This window comes from Phascolarctos cinereus, unplaced genomic scaffold (genome assembly GCF_003287225.1).
Source record: "Phascolarctos cinereus isolate Bilbo 61053 unplaced genomic scaffold, phaCin_HiC Scaffold_3;HRSCAF=262, whole genome shotgun sequence".
NCBI lineage: Eukaryota > Metazoa > Chordata > Mammalia > Diprotodontia > Phascolarctidae > Phascolarctos > Phascolarctos cinereus.
In genome coordinates this window covers 237,189,153-237,207,076 of record NW_027555736.1, presented here as the reverse complement: position 1 = coordinate 237,207,076, position 17,924 = coordinate 237,189,153, and the positions used below count along the sequence as shown (strand labels likewise).

Sequence of the window (17,924 nt, the reverse complement as noted above, 5' to 3'; positions counted from 1 at the left end):
TCTCTGAATCTCAGTTTGCTTATATGTAAAACAGGGATGATGATATTTGTTATCATCTACCTCAGAATGTAGTTATGAAATCCAATGAGATAATATATGTAAAGTGCTTTGAAATTTTAAATTGGTAGGTTAGTTTAGGCTAATACCATTATTATTATATTAGATTTACCTGATTTTCTAAAGTAATTTAGAAGACTCCTAAAATGGATATTCTTGATATTTTCTTTTTTTGTTTTCTTGTTAAAATCATTTTTATTTTATTATTAGTAATGATAAAAAACAAAATTAATTTTGATTGGTCTTAAAAAGAAATTGAGTCAGAAGTTAAGAAGTCCAAAAATAGGATGAATAAAGAGGGTCCCTATACACCCAAGGACTTCGTATCATTATATTGTAGAGTAGGCCTAATTTCTGGGCAACATTAGTCTTGGGCATATCACTTTTACTGAATACACACACACATTTAATTTGACCTTTTTAACTGATTTGGCCAACTTTGCTTCCTTGTATCTTTTCCCAAGGAGAATCAAATTAAATCAGCCTAAAAATTCAACAGGGAAAACAAACTGGGTCATCTCCTTCTCAGAAGTGAGGAGATTGACTCTATCTTATCTACTGTCCCCTGAGCATGCTATAGATTTCTTCACTTATGATTTAATTTAAAGGATCCATCATGAGAAAAAAAAATGACAGTTTGAAATGTTTTATTTTCCTACAGGATTCAGTTACTGGAATCGCCAACATTGCTAACTTATACTCACATTTCTCTTCCACTATGAGCAGACCAATAGAACTTCATATTTGCATGGCTCTCGTTAACATCCTGCTTCTATCTGTCTCACAATGTCTGACTTTCCCCAAAATGGGAAGGAGGGAGATAGCACATATTGAAGGTCAAACTGAGAGACAGAATATAGATGACCTTGAAAAACCCGGACCTTCAAAGCAAACAGCTCAAATGGCACTAATAGAAGATTCAAATATAGTTTTAACAGAACTATCTGGAACGTCATTGAATAAGGGGTTCACTATTATAGAAGAAACGCAGCTCACTGGAATCAGCAATGTGTTCACACGTAGTCAGAGCACTGATGATGTGTACACCCCTACCGAGTCAATGGCTTCTTCAGATGAAGGAGGGTTTAATCCTACCCAACACAATGAAGACTTATCTGAAAGTAGGTTAACCGCAGCTGTTACTACAGTAGTCTCCCTGAATAGCAATGTGAAAGCTGATGTTTTTAGCAGTTCCAGTAGCGGGCCCCCTGTTGAAAAAGCCACAGAAGCAAGGCAAGGTTTTCCAAGGCCTCTGGAAGATCAATTCTTAGAGACAGGAAGCAAGGCAGATGACAGTCTGGAACATTCAATGACAACCCAGTTGAACACTGAAGAAATGTTAACTACTAACCCACGAACTGGAAACTCGGAAATAACCATTGAACGTACAACGATGGCTTCTTCTGTGACAAATCCCACCGCAGAGATTGGAACTGGTGTCCTCACTTCAAGTACAGAGAGTCCCTCACAGCTGACAGCTTATCAAGCTCAGGCCACTGTCACCGAACACCTGCTTGACTCCTCAGACTTCCCAAGCATTGAGTCAGAAACTGACAGTATGCCAGGAGGTGTGGCAACGGCTGCCAGTGCTCCAACAGCAGCTTTAGGTATTCCAGCTGTCTCAGCCCTGAATGAGGACTGGGATGATACCAAATTAACAAGTGCAAGCCGAATAGGTGTCTCAGAGCCTAGAGGTAGTGCAGGGACCATTCACGTGGAAGCCAAAGCTCCTCAAACACTACAGCCAGACATTGATGATGTGAAAGGAGGGGAGCTCTTGACAGATTTTGCAGATGTCGTTTTGGGACAAGTTGGAGAGAGAACACATCATGGGGCATCTCCAGTGATGCTGCATGTGGAAGAAAAATCTGTTGCCTTCACTGATCAAGGTTCCTTCCAGTTTATGAATCCTAAAGAAGACACCAAAGTGACAACTATAAGCTTATTCCAGAATACAAGACACCCTAAACTAGATGGTGGAGAGTATGATGCCTTATTTTTTCCAGTGACTACAGTTCCCATCACAGATTCTCAATCTGAAGCATACTACCCTCTGGGAAATACATTAACAGGTAAAGAATACAATTTTGCCTACAATTTTGCCTCTGATTTTATTAAAAAAAAGAGAGAGAGTTGAAAGGTATTATCCATACAGATTATTAAATGAAAAGAAAAATTATGCCAATGAAATAAACACACGACATAAAATATAATTAAATTGAGAGGAGATGTGGCATAGTGGATAGTGGTCTGGTCTTGAGTCAAATTATACCTCTGACACAAGTCCCCTTACTCCTTGATGTTCCAGGGAATTTTCTTTTCTTTTTTTTTTGGTGAGAAAATTGAGGTTAAGTGACTTGTCCAGGGTCACACAGCTAGTAAGTGTCAAGGTCAGATTTGAACTCAGGTCCTCCTGACTCCAAGCCTGGAGCTCTATCCCACCAGGGAATTTTCTAACACCATAAGTGGTGCATGACTAGCCAACCTGTATCATCAGCTCAAGAATTTTCTGTACCAGAAACTCTCTATGTGCATGAAATCACAAGTTTGGACCTCTCCTCCTCTCTCTGAAATTATTAAAATATTCTTGAATATAACTTCGCGTGTAGAACTTGTTTACAATGTCAAGACAAGGTTACAGTAAACAATCTTGTCCAATGCAGCATTTCATTTTATACAAAGTTAAAAGCATTGAATTCCCTGACATTGCCTATAAAGGAGTTTTAGGTGTGAATATTTATTTATATGAATTTCACAAGCCTTCTGAATTTGCTTCCCCCAAGGACTGTTAGATGGGAATGAGAAAAAAAAAACCAAAATGAAGGCAAGCATCTGCTGCTGTCTTGCCTCTTTTATCAATCAGTCAGTCAATAAACATTTATGAAGGACTCAGTGAGTGCCAGGCCTTGTTATGTGCTGGGGAGACAAACACTTCTGAAACGTGTGAACAGAAGGAACTTCTCCAAGTGGTGTTCACTGCTATAGAAGCAAACACAAAGGAGATTCTGACTTAATAACCAAGTCGATTTTCCTTTTATCATGAGCAATGTGTCACATTACTATTTTGGGGAAAAAGGGAAAGTGAAATGTTCTACATGGATGCTTATTTTATCTTAGGATGTGAAAAAGGACTCTAGAGTTCAAAGATGTCAAACATTTTCCCCCTTTTCAATGGGGAATTTTAAATTCAGATCATCAATTCACTTTCAATTCAATTGAAATGTTCAGTCTTAATAGAAAACTTTAAGTTTGAAATGACTTTTAAAAAAGTATAATTAAAATTTGATTTAGATAATGAAGGAAAAATATAACTTTCCTTTTCCTAGTCTGTATTTGGTGACTACAAGGTTTAGGATATTAGCAATTTCCCTAGTTGATTCCAGAAATAGCATAATTGTCTTTTAAAGGTTATTCCTCTAAATGAGATTCAGCTTCAGCCGAAGATCAGGACTTTCAATTCTTCTGCAATTACCAAAAGTATTCTGTAGTTATCTGAAGTAGGAAGAATGGAATATATAGCATACACTTTAACTCCTCTTTCTGTAACCATAACCCTACCCAGTTCTTTCTCCTGTTCCCTTATTCCTGTTTATTACTAACCACCTATGTGTGGTAACCTGCCATTTTAAAGACTTGAAACTGAATTCTGTACTTCTGCTCCATCCTGGAACTCTAGGTAAAGGCTATTTTATTTGATTTTTCTCTTATTTGCTAACAAAAGTATACGTTATGCTTTGGAAAAATGAGAAAAATTCAAAATTAAACAAGACCCTAGAAAGCTTGCAATAAGATAAGTTTATACCAATCTGATAACAATCAAATAAATATGCAGTGAATTCTTATAGCATGGAGGGCAGTGTGCTAGGTACTAGTAATTTTGAGAGATATAACCATAGTTCCTGGTCTCGAGTCCTTTGGTATCATTGAGGATGTACTCATATACATATAAGTACGTATAAAAAGAAAATAATAATACAAAGCTTCATTGTTTCATCGATTTAGAGAGCGAAGGTATATCACAAGTTATTTAGTCTTCCTCTCCCCCACCACCTAGTTTTATGGGTGAGGAAACTGTGTCCCATAGTAACTTACCCGACATCATATAGGTAGCAAATAGCAAAGCTGAGATTTGAACTCAAAGCCACTCACTCCAAATTTAGCTCTCTCTGGGTAATGGTATAGAGCTTTAAAGTTAGAAAAGTGCTTTATATATGTGATGTTAGCTAGGTGGTGTAGTGGGTAGAGTGCTAAACTTAGAGTCAGAAAGACCTGGGTTCAAATTTGGCCCTAGACACTTCCTAGCTGTGTGACCCTGAACAAGTTATTTAACCTCAATTTTCTCATCCCTGAGCTAGTCATTTTACCCCAGTTTTCTCATCCATTGGCAGCTAGGTGGTGCAATGGATAGAGTGCCAGTCCTGAAGTCAGGAAGACTCATCTTCCTGAGTTCAAATCTGGCCTCAGACACTGGCCTCACACATCTGTGTGATTGTGGGTAAGTCAGTTAACCCTGTTTGCCTCAGTTTCCTCACATGTAAAATGAGCTGGAGAAGGAAATGACAAACCACTCCAGTATCTTTGCCAAGAAACCCCAAATGGGGTCATGAAGAGTTGGCTGTGACTGAAAAATGACTGAGCAACAATCCTCATTCATAGGAGAGGGATAATAATAACACCTACCTCCCAGAGTTGTTATGAAGATAAAATAATATAATACTTGTAAAGTGCTTTGTAATCCATAAAACACTATATAAATGCTAGGTATTTTTATTAATTTTTTAAATTATTATTTTCACAGCAACTTTGCGAGTTAAGTACTGTTATTATTTGCATTTGACAGATAAGGAAACTGAGGCTAAGGGTGGTTAGATGTGACCAGAATTACATAGCTAGCAAGCGTCTGGGGTGAAATTCAAACTCAAGTTTTGCCTGACTCTTCCTTTAACACCTGTTCATTACACCATACTGGATAAAGATATACATATGTGTATATACAATAAATGTATATGTATATTCTTGAAATAGGAATAATCTTTGAAACCTTTATTCTTGCTTACATGAGGTATTTCAGCTCCTCAGAAAGGAAAAAAGCAGAAAAAGTGGGCATTGCAGTGAACTGATAAGAAAAGGAATTAGCTATTATATATTGAAAAATTAAAGCATTCAACCCCAGAAAGTAGATAGATTACTTAGACAATAGACATAGCAATAAAGTTTGAATAAAGCTATTATGCTTTAAAATATGATTTTTAAACTGATTGATCAACTTTCTAAGATTTCTATTTTTGTTCTAATTAGTTTTAGAATTGACCAGCATCTCTAATATGTCTTGTAACTGGAAGTAGGATTGAGGAAAAAAAAGTTTATAAGCTGTCTTGAAAATGGAATTTTAGAATGTGAGTCAATCAACATTTATTGAGGACCCCTTTTGTGAGCAGGCACAAAAAACATACTTTAATCCCCACCCTTAGTAATAATTTATTTGAACAGCTTATAGTCTACTTATGATCTGTGCAGCAAAACACAAAGTGGGTTAGTGGTATTCATATGGCAATTTTCCCTCACTGAACGTATATAGATATTGAACCGTCACCTATTGGTGAGGCATTAAATGTTTTAAAAAACTGGCTCTCTTTTCCCTCATAGTTGAATTACACATGAAAATATTGCCTGTGGAAATTTTGGGGTGTCATAAAGTTATATGAAATTTGTTTCCTCTTAATTGATCATTTTGACATTTGTCAAATGGAGCTTTAGGTCAGCCAGAATTGGATTTTTGTTTTGGCCTTTCTTTTTTGTTTTTCAGAATTTGTTTCCACATATAAATCATATCTTTTACTTGGTTTTATAGATTTCTTTTCTCTCTGGGGGGAAAGGACAAACTTATTTGGTGGTTCTTTTCCTTAAAAAAATCTCTATAGCTGCTATGACAGCTTCTTTCCCTGAAACATCTCTTTGTTTTATCATGTTTTATTATACACTGACTTGTGGAGACAGGGATTTAGTGGAATATTTGAAATAAAAATTTTAAGTCTTTTCTTTTTTAGACAGTATACTTCAAGAGATGATGCCTAGTCAAGATGAAGGAGTCACTTTATCGTCCGTTACACCAGAGCAGGATTCTACCCCAGAGATCAGCAGAAAATCTGGTGAGCCTGAGAAAAGAAATAAGAGCCCATCTCCCATCACAGTAATTTCTATTGTGACTCAGCTACCAAGAGAGTCTGAATATTTGGCATCTACTGTCTCAGCGACTGCTGTGCCTTTGTCCCTGGCGGTTACTCCAGGTATGAAAATTAAGGTTAGAGTCTGGATCAATGTTATGGGCTGAGTACATTCTATGAGATGACATGGAATTTAATGTGGTGATGCGTGTACCCATATAAATGAGCCAGAGAAGGAAATGGCAAACCACTCCAGTATCTTCGCCAAGAAAACCCCAAATGGGGTCACGAAGAGATGGACATAACTGAAAATGACTCAACAACGACAACACACACACATATCTAGAAGCCAAAGAAGGTGGGGGGCAAAAAGGATTTGAAATTCTCTGGAATACCTAGCATGGTCTGGCATATCCAGAGGTCAGTCTAAGATGTCATCTGTGGGATTTTAAGAGAATGTTTAGATTTAATGGCATCTCAAAGAGCCTGGATCAATCACTGAGCTAAACCTAGGCTATGGTTTATCTCATGCCCATTCAAATCACGTCAAACTGACAAGCACTTTTAAAGTACTATGTGCCAGACATTGGGCTAAGCACTGGAGACACCAAAAAAAAAAATTAAAAACAAGCCCTGCCCTCAAGGAGCTCTCAATCTAATGTGGGAGATGACATGTAAACAACTATGTACAAATAAGCTGTATGCAGAGTAAGTCCAGTATCATACTCTTCAGTCTACCAAGTCTATCTTAATTTGCCAGATTTAGCTTTGTTTACTGACGTGTTTTCAGAGATCTCAAAATTGGAAATGACCACCTACTGGGATTATTTTGAGCTGGAGAAAACCCCTGAATATTTTTCTAGTTTCATTCTTTTTTGGTGGTGAACTTTTGGTTCAGTTTTCTTATGTGGTACTTTTATATGGAAGGTAGGATAGGACAGGACTAGACCTTTGATTTTAGTGGTATAGGGTGCTTCTGGGTAAGGAAATTATCTTTACCAATATAGGTCAGCAACTCTTAGTATTATTAGGCTGTGCTCTAGAGCACCGAGGGATTAAATATTTTGCCCAGGTCATGCAGCCAAAATGTGTCAGAAGGACAGCTCTTTATCTACCATGCTTCACTGCATCTCCGTAGTAGATGCTCAATCAGTATTTGTTGGCTTATGGAATTTAGCCACCAAAGTTGTAATAAGTTCATAATGTGGCATGTTGTTCATTCATTTTTCAGTTGTATCTGACTTTTTGTGACCCCACTGGGTTTTCTTGGCAAAGATACTGGCGTGGTTTGCCATTTCCCTCATCAGCTCATTTTATAGATGAGGAACCAGAGACAAACAGGGCCAAATGACTTGTCCGGGGTCACACAGCTAGTAAGCATTTGAGGCTAGATTTGAATTCAGAAAGACGAGTCTTCAGCTTTTCTCAGCAATACAATGATCCAAGACAAGTACAAAGGACTCATGAAGGAAAATGCTATCTACATCAAGATAAAGAACTGATGGACTCTGAATACAGATTGAAACATATTTTTTCACTTGCTTTATTCTTTCTTGTGTTTTTTTTTCCCCCAGAAAGGTGAGTCTTCCTGACTCCAGGTCTAGCATTCTAGCCGCCCGGAATGTAGCATACAGACTAATTAATTGGGTGGCAAAAAGAAAAACAATCTTTGTGACAGATCCTTTTCAGCTCTAAATCTATGATCCTGTGATGATTCTATGACTTCCTTTCCCAGAAGAAAAACCTCTAATTAAAAATGGATGAATTGATTTAGTGCAGGGAAGCCCTTTCTCCTTATTTCCAAGAATGGTTTATTTTGAGTTTTGGGTTATTGGTATTTTGGCTCTTGCTTGAGAAATAAGGGTTCACATTAATGTTTTTCATTTTCTGTGATAATTTGCTTACTATCCTGTCTTAAAAAACATTAAAAACAATTTTTTAAAATTGATAGCCTTAACCGTCGCCAACTCAAAAGAAGAGACATTACCTCCAGCCTTTGACCCTTCCGTGACCCTTCCAGGAATGATGGAGGAGACGATGGATATTTCCCTGACATCTGCTTCTGTAACTTCCACCATAAGAACCGTTCCATCGATAAGACACATTAGTACTTCTGTGACATATGACCTGGAACAGATGGAATCACAAGGTATCTGTGTTCTGGAAGGGAGCATTTTTGGGAGGGTGTTGGTGAAAGATGTTTGAGTGCAAAGCTATTTCCTTTCAGAAGTCTCAGTGAGGACTTCTTCTTTGACTAGATAGGTAGGTGGCAAGTTTGAGCTAGGTGTGGTGGTACATGCTTGTAATCAGTGCTGCTGGGGAGGCTGAGGCTGGAAGTTCTGAGCTGCACCTGGTGTAAGCAATCTGGTAGCCTTATTATGGTGTGCTTCCAGAAAGAAGGCAGTGGCTACCAGGCTGCTTAAGGAGGGGAGAACTGGCCCACATAAGAGACTGAGCAGGTCAAAACTCCCGTACAAAAAAATCCCCAAAACATACCACCAAACAACAACAACAACACAACAACAACCTCCTGTGCCAATCAGGAGGGGTATTTGGCCATGAGTGGCCTCTACACTTCCGGCTTGGATAAGATAATGCAACCTCATCTAAAAAAAGAAAGAAAGAAAGCTTGAGTTATCCCCAATCTAATTTTCCTATAATTACATCTTCTTGCTCTTTGCTCATGTATCAAAATGTCATGTAATGACATTCTTCTATGACTAGAAGGGTGTTACCTGACCTGGTTGGAACAGTTATTTCACTTAAAACAGGTAGGCTAGACGGAGAATTAACATGCTGTGATATTTGACACTGAATGACTTGAGATGCTGAAAGCATAGATGATGTCCTAGGGTCACCAAACTACATAATTTGAAGGAATATACCACCCCTTCTCATTAACACTGGAAAGCTCTTGAAAAAAATAATTGCCTTTCTTCCCTCCTTTGCTCCTTCCTTCTATACTTTCCCTTCTTTCTTCTTCCATGCCTTTCTTCCCTCTCTTCTTTATTCCTCTCATCCTTCTCTCCCTCTGTTCCTCCTCCCATTCTCTCCTTCTTCCCTCTGTTCATTCTTTCCTCCTTCTTCCTTTCTTTTCCCCCTTGTTTCTTCCCTCCCTTCTCCCTCTCTCTTTTCCTCTGTCTTCACTTCCCTTCCTCCTCCTTTCCATTTATCCCTTCTTCTCACTTCTGTCTCTTCCCTTCCTCTGTTCTCCCTTCCTTCCCTCTTTTCCTCCTCTCCTTCACCCCACCTCCCTTCTTCCCTTCCTTTCCTCTTCTCCTTCTCCCTTTCTCTCCTCCTTCCCTACTGTGATCTTCCTTCCCTCCTTTCTTCTTCTTCTTTTTTTTTTTTTAAAGGCAATTGGGGTTAAGTGACTTGCCCAGAGTCACACAGCTAGTAAGTGTCAAGTGTTTGGTCTGAGGCTGGATCTGAACTCAGGTCCTCCTGACTTCAGGTCCAGTGCTCTATCCACTGCACCACCTAGCTGCCCCTCCTCCTTTCTTTCTTCCCTTTTCTCCCATCCTTCTCTTCTTCCTTCCTTCCTTCCTTCCTTCCTTCCTTCCTTCCTTCCTTCCTTCCTTCCTGTTTCATTAATTCTTGCTATTTTCACACCAGCAACATTTCTCAATTTATTCCCATTTTCCCCATTAAACCTTTCCTTGTAACAAAGAAAGAAAAATGAAACTGATCGATGCAGCAACAACATGTGCACCATTCCATAGTAGTGGTGCTGCCCCTCTTTCTACTGAGCGAAGGAAAGTACATTTCATTATTTGTTCTCCCAGACCAAGATTAATTATTTAAATTAAAGTCATCCGTCTTTTAGTATTTTTAAAACATTTAAAAAAATTAATTTATTTTGATTTATCAACATTCACTTCCATAAGCTTTTGAGTTTTAAATTTTTCTCTTCCCCCCCACCTCCCTCCCCAAGACGGCATGCAATCTGATATAGGCTATACATATATACTCCTGTTAAACATATTCTCACATTAGTCATGTTGTAAGTAAGAATTAGAAGCAATAGGAGGAACCACCAGAAAGAGGAAACAAAACACAACAGAAGAAAAGAAACAGGAAATAGTATGCTTCGATCTGCATTCAAGCTCCATAGTTCTTTCTTTGGATGTGGATAGCATTTTTCTTAGTATTTTTTTTTTTTAGTTTAGTACTAATAGCGTAATGGATATGTGAGACGTACAAGTCTAGAGATATCTTTATCCCAAATGTTCAAACAGACAATTTGTGCCTGACCTGTGGTAGAGCCTTCCAAGTTTATGTTAGATTGATCAGTCACAAATGAACACACTGTACCTTGACCCCAATATTGTGATGTCATTGTTCCTACTTGAGTATGAAGGACAAACAACAACAAGAAGGAATAACATTGTGTGCATTGTTCTCCTGCCTCTGCCTATGTTATTTTACTCTGCATGTAATACAGTCTTTTTGTGTCTTTCAATTCATCTCCAAATTTTTCATACTCTTAATTTCTTATGGTGAAGTAGTATACCTTTATGTTCATGTTATAATTTGTTCAGCTATTCCTGAATCAATGGGTTCACATTTTGTTTCCAGGTTTTTGCAACCCCCAAAATATTGCTATGAATATTTTGGTATATGTAGGAACCTTTCTTTCCATCTTTAATGTCCTTGAGTTATATGTGTACCTTTAAAAGAGATAATTCAGAGTTGAATGTAGCCAGAGCTTATCTTCCTATTCTTTTCACTTTACTTTGCTTTTCTTCAACATGACTGCAGCTATTTAAAATACTGAAACCCAAATGAGAAACTGATTGAGAAAGGTCATCTTCTCCCTCTTCAAACCCCCCCCCTTTTTTAACCTCATATCTTTTTATTTTTCTTAATCATTAAGAGAGAATCATTAGGGATGTCTTGTGTTCATTGGGAATTCGGGACTAAGCCTTCCTGTCCCAGTGATTGGGAGAAACAAACCAGATTGAGCTCTTAGATCAAGGCCAAGCTGCTAAGTGGTTAGTTCACTTCCAACATTTGCTGGTGTCAAACATTCTGGGTAATTAATAGAGTGGGTGCACTATGTGTTCAACTGTCAAACCTCCAGAACAGTTTCACAAGTAAATAAATTAGTAATTGGATAATCTCACTGTTGGGTCTGCATCTGCTTAGAATTCTCGATGAAAGCAATTTTATTTAAGAGACACAAAATTGTACTCCATGGAGTGGTGTGCCCTTCTGCTTGAAGACTGTAGTGTAATGCAAAGAAACGTACCTTCCTGGCCTTTTGCATCTGCCCAGCATTTCATTCAGCAAGATTAATTTACATTATGGTAGGGATATTGAAATTATCTTCATGTGATGTTTTCACAGATTCTTTGTAAGAGACTAAAATCACTAAAGATTTCAAAAGAGTGTTTCAGAGAATCAGTGAAATGGAGAAAAAATAGAAGATGGGGGACAAAAGAAAAGGGACAAAGCAATTCTGAAGGAAAGTTCATCTTTGAAAAGAAGTCTAAATTAAAGTAACTGATATAGTTATTAATACTATAACCACACAAATAACCCTCTGTTGTGTTCATGGAGCTAGGATGCTAGCCCTCTCTTCCACTAAAGGGCCTCTCTCAATTCTGGACCCAAGTATGTGGACTGGATTTAATTCTGAGGGGTCAGGGAGTGCTGTCCTCTGAAAAGTGGGGTCACACTCTTCTTTCCCCTTGAACTCACTAGTTTTTTATACCTCTCATTTTGGAACCCTGGGGAAAAAATCTCTCACAGTTTAGATTTGGTTCAAGATCTCCCCCAAAAGGGAAGAAAATAGAAAGATTCTTAGTGTTCGCTGTGAATCAGGTATAGGATAGCTGTTTATTTCCACTATGCACACACACAAAATACTTGGCTCAAGAGACATTCAAAGACTTAAACAAGGTGCAGTAATATATAACTACTGTCAGACTCTCCCTGGAGGCTGAGACTTAAACATCAAAACATGAAGTCGTTTACAGTATTGCTGAATCAGCATTTCACCTTTGATTCAGCACTGCACTGTCCAAACAGTTTTCTTAAGGTCCATGTCTTTTGGCCAATTAGGTTATGGGTTGGACTTATTTTCCTTCTGGTGGTCATCTCTAAGAAGCACTGCTGGGAGCCCTATTCCAAGTATACTCAGCATCAAATGAGGACTCAGGATCCCCCCAAACTCTCCAATTTATAAGGTTGCCTTCAAGGCATCTCAGGATCACTGCTCAGTTAACTTATTTTTTGAAAAAAATTATACTAAATTTGTTTTTTGGTTACATTTTAAGTTCCTGTCTCTCTCCCTCCCTACTCCACACTAAGAAAGCCACCATTTGACACAGATTTACAAATATGCGTAAATCCAAACTATGTATACTTCTATTTATCAGTTCTTTCTCTGGAGGTAGATAGCATCTTCCTTCATGTCCATTATAGCTGATTTGAGCATTTACAGTATTCAGAATAACTACGTTGTTCACAAGTATTCTTTGAACACTATTGCTATTACTGTGCGCAATGTCCTCTAGGTTCTGCTCATTTCACTTTTCATTATTTCATGCAAGTCTTTCCATGTTTTTTTAAAAAATCAATCAGCTCATCATTTCTTACAGCACAATAGTATTCCATCACAATCATGTACCACAATTGTTTAGCCATTCCCCACTTGATGGGTATCCTCTCAATTTCTAGTTCTTTGCCACTACAAAGAGAGCTGCTATAAATATTTTAGAGCATAGCTTCTTTTCCTTTTCCCCTGATCACCTTGGGAAACAGACCTAATGGTGGTATTGCTGTGTCAAAAGGTATCCACAGTTTTATAACTCTTTGAACATAATTTCAGATTTCTCTCTAAAATGGTTAGATCAGTTCACAGTTCCACCAACAGTATATTAATGTCCTCCCCAACACATCCCCTCCAACATTTGTCAGTTAACTCAAGAAAATAACAAAACAGAAAAGGTCGCCAAAGATTGAGATTCAGCTTAGCCTATGTAGGATGTGAACCCTCTACCATATATTTCTAGCTGCCACTGAAGAGGTTTGACATTTTCAGAAGACAGGAAGAAAGAAGGAGAGAGAAAGAGAGAGGGAGACAGACAGAGAGAGAGAGAGACAGAGATAGAAATAGAGAGAGACAGAGGGACAAGGACAAAGAGAGACAGAGAGAGACAGATGTAGAGGGGGGACGGTTCAGGGGAGGCTGGGAACAAAAAAAAAGACTTGAAAAATTAATTTCTTTGGTGACTGAGGGAAAAGGCTTAAAAATTTTTGTATTTAGCAAAGCTAAATAAAAACTATTAAGAAGGAAAAAGAGCTAATACTTTGAACACTGCTACTTAGCACGGCTAAGTGAATTTTCATTCTCCATTGAAGAAAAAACTAATACTTTTTTACTTGGCTATGCTGAGTACACTACTGAGCTCATGTAATGGTCATAGGAGATAGGAAATATACATATGACTTTATTGATATAGGCGACTTCTGGATGAGGAAGCTCATTCTACCCATGAAAGTCAGTATCTTTGCAATTTATGAGTCTTAGAGAGTTGCCAGGGGCACTGAAGTGACTTGCCCAGAGTGATATAAGCAGTATGTGTCAGAGGAGAAACTTGGACTCATGCCATCGCTCAGTTCTCTATTCTCTTTATATAATTTTTGAGGAAGGAATATGTGCTTTTCAGTCATTATAATTAAAATGGAAGATGTACTTGAGTTCATCTATCTGAATTTTCATCTGAGTTTTCTATCTGAATGAACATTCCCTCTCTTAGAAAGAACTTCCTTTCCAATTGCCAGCTTGTTATGTGACTGTTAAATTCATCAGGTATCTGGACATGTGATGGTGGAGATGAAAAGACGATTCAATTACAATCTCATCAGGGACCACTTCAAAGATCAAAGGATTCATTTGTAAGACACATTTAAATGTTTTGCTTTCAGTGTCTACTGTTTGGTCCTATAAGATTAACGAATAAGAATAATGGAATCAAATTGAATAGTTTATTGCTACTGGGGATTCTGCAGTATTGTATTAAGGATGTCCAACACTTCAGTCATACTAAGGATGAATGCAGATTTTGGCTTAAGTGTTGTGGAAATGCTTCTAATTATAATTTGGGCTCAATGACCAAGCCACTAAAACATGCATAAATGTGGGGAGAGTGAAAGAGAAGAATGCTGTTATAGGATGGAATGATAGAATATTTTCTTTTATTTTGATGGAAAAATAAGTGACAAATATGCACACTCCTCTATTGGCTGAAATAATGAGTTTTTAAACAAGACTATAGTTTTATGACATTATGTTACATAACATTAAACAAATGAAGCTTCTGCCGAGCTACTTTTAGTTGCATGAGGTACAGAGGGGGAAGTATGGTTTGTGCTTTTTCATTTTCTTACCTGCTTCAAGTTTTTTATTAAAAACATCTATCTAAAACATGTAAAATTTATCTAAAATAAAAACCTGATTCATGAAGTGCAAGGATGCTAGTAGAAGGAAAGATGATTTCCTTTACCTTTATGATTTAATGGGTCTTTGCTTTCATCACTGTTGCAACTTCTTTCTACATTGCAGATCACATTCTATTACTCTCATCCTTTGTGATCTCTTTCCCATGAACTTCTAGAAACCTCTTACAGGAGATTGCCTCCATGTGCTGGGGAGTTTTTTTTTCTGGATCTTTTGACATACGGAGGAATATATAAGTTTTCCATTGATTTTTCTCTCATACTCACCACATGACTGGCTTACCTTCTTTTTCAGTCACACATTTCTCTGACAACATCCTTTATGTAATTTCTCTTACACAATTTCTAGTGGCATTTACTGTAGTCTATCATGCTGCCATGTACCTTTTTATTGCTTTTTGGTGACCTTCAACTTTAATTCTTTGGAGATTGTGGTATTCTATGACTCACAGGCAGGATCACCAAATGAATGCTGTTGTCAAAAAGAAGGAGTCTTTGTTTCTAGGAGAAACTCAGACTTATTAAAAATTATGACACAGTTTGGTGTTGCTGGGAACCATGAAATGTCAAGGTACGAGGAGGTCTGCTTGCAGTGAATTCATGCACTCAAACCTTCTTCCAGTCAAAGTGGAAAGGTTTATTATAATGCCAGTAGGAGTGGGCTAGAGTCCTAGTGAATCTGCGACTTAATGGGGATATGACTAATGCTTATGTACAAAAAAAGGACAGTGAAAAGACCTGGATGGGATTAAGGGGTGGTAAATAGCCTGGGGTGGGCCAAAGTGCAATAGCGAAGGAGTAAAGTAGTCTGGGGTGGGAACAGCAACTGTGAAAGGAGTATTAAGTGCTCTGGGGTGGGTCAAGATTGACTGTGAAAGGACTGTCAAGTATCTAGGTGGGCTGGGATAGGCCAGATGCCTCGGCTGCTGAAATGTGTGGCAAAATTTAGGAATTGGATTGCTTTCAAAGACATGATCTTTCCCTTTTAGGGTCTAGGTCCTATCACTACATCATTGTTGTAAAATTTCCCAGACAATCCAGCCTGCTTCCTTCCTCCTGTTCAATTATGAGTCTAATTCATGTCGACGTCTGGTGCTTATTTAAAATAGATGTTCTGATGGGCCGTCTTAAGGAGTTTTCTATCCATCTACTTATTGTTTGGAAAACAGAAATTCCTCATCCATTTGTTTTTTTCTTATTTGGATATTTGGCTTAACTTTTTTGAGTGATTATGGATCTCAGGGATTTGGCACAATCAGAGCAACGTCATTAACAAAGAAGAGTGGTTGGAGATCACCGTCCAAAGGGAATCCCTCTTCAATTTGGCCTCTGTTCTGGTTCTCTTCCATGACAGTAAACATCATTATCAAGTCTCCAGGTTTTATGTATTTCTTGGTATTAACATTCAGAGAGTCGTTGAACAAAGTCATCTCTGTTGTTACAACTTTCAGGGAATCTTTTGTGATTTTGACATTGGCATGGGAAAAACCTTTTGGGAAGAAGACCTTCAAGGTGGTTTTTTGATGGGACCAAGTCAATTTTTTAAAATACCTTTTAGTTGATTGTGTGACTTTATAGATGTGGTTGGCTATAAAGTATCATTTGTGAAAACCTACCTGTTCCTATCTCATACTTTCATCAAAGATGTCCTTGATTTAGTCTCATAAAATTTTGTAGAAATGGAGAAATGGGCATGTTCAATAACTAATGATAATTTTTCCTTTTCTTTCTCCCTAACTTTTCTCCTCTTCTCCTCACCCTGCCCTTTCTCTCCCACTTAGTCTTTGTCTCTCCTCACTCCTTTCATCTCTCCCTCTTCCCCCACCCATTCAACCTTCCCTCCTCTTTTCCTTTCTTTCTCCTTTCCCTCCCTTTTCTTCTCCCTTCTCACCTCTCCTCACTCTTCCTCCTTCTCTTTCCCTCTCTCTTCTCTCTCTCAAAATAAGGCCTGAGATTTCCCACCACTCCAAGTCATGATTTTCTTCCCTCTTTCAGATATCTAGAGAATGGCTTTAAAAATGCAGTAAATAATTTTGTTGTCTAGTCCTAAAATCATCATTCTCATGTGTCTGGAATTGGTGGCATATTTATAGCACTATACTGCTAGCACAGAGATTTTAAATGCTTATATGCTCCTCATGGTTCAGTGAATCTCAGTGCTCAGGATGGCTGTCATATCTCTGCCGTGCTTTTAGTACTTTAAAACACTAAATTCGTATTGGTTGCCCTGTATTGTCATGAAACTTTGTTCACAATCTCTGTTGTCATGGGCATGCATTTTAATTGATTTTGTGTTAGATTTTCCTTCAATAATTTACTTTTTGATATAATTATGATTAAGTAAATATTGTCTTAGTGTTCATTTCTTTTTTTTCCTTTCACTTGTGCTGTTATTGTCTTCTGTCAAAAGGTTGGAGCTACTTAAAAAAATCTTCTATAATTGTTATAGTGCTTTATTATCTTATGAAAACAAAAATGATTCATTTTATACATACTAATCAGATACATAGAGGGATGCAACATGCCATTTTAGAAAGAACCTGCTCTTGGAAGTCACGAAAGCTATGAGTTCTAATCTCAGGCCTAGAACTAATTAGCTGTATTAAATTGTGAGCACCTTGAGGACAGGGGACTATTTTTTGCTTTCTTTGTATCCTTAGGGCTTAGCACAATGTTTATTGATTGACTGTGTGATCTTGGGGAAAGAATATAATTCTGTAAATCTCAGTCTATCTACAAAATGAGGGGGCTGAACTAAGCATTTTTAAGATCTAACATTCTAGGTCTTGATGCTTATGAATATTTCTCATTATATCCCATTGGTTATCCTTTATATTCTAAAGTTACCCTTTATATACCCATTATATCCCAAGTTACTCTTGTGAAAATTAAGTAGTGCTTTAGTTAGGTGATATGAAGATATTGAAGAAAGAGGATAGAAGGGAGCAAAAAAACAGCTATAAATCATATTATAGACTGTTAATCAAATGATTCTTACTTAGTTTCTTGAATGACCTTTTACTTAAATGAATTATTAAAGACAACATCAATTCAGGTAATTAATCAATCAACAGGTGTCTATTAAGCACCTACTTTGTGCCAGGCACTATGCTAGTAGGCACTAGACACAAAAATACAAAAATGAGACTGTCATAGAGCTTACATTCATTTAGGGAGATACAACACATATTGGAGAATGATAGCTTTGGTTGAAGCAGTCATAAGGGTTCTGAGTGG

At 37.7% G+C, this 17,924-nt stretch overlaps 1 protein-coding gene across 2 annotated transcripts in view; it reads left to right on the top strand.

Moving 5' to 3' along the window:
* The window catches only part of ARMH4 (armadillo like helical domain containing 4), a 123,049-nt gene that overhangs the window by 16,245 nt on the left and 88,880 nt on the right, over positions 1 to 17,924 (top strand). The window contains exons 2-4 of one of the 2 annotated variants that reach the window (XM_020986461.2): positions 719 to 2,129; positions 6,105 to 6,206; positions 8,173 to 8,370. In XM_020986461.2, coding sequence (XP_020842120.1) covers positions 776 to 2,129; positions 6,105 to 6,206; positions 8,173 to 8,370 — 1,654 coding nt within the window. In that variant the 5' untranslated portion in view covers positions 719 to 775. Of the gene's footprint in view, positions 1 to 718; positions 2,130 to 6,104; positions 6,345 to 8,172; positions 8,371 to 17,924 lie in introns of both variants that reach the window. The other variant, XM_020986460.2, reaches the window with a different exon arrangement.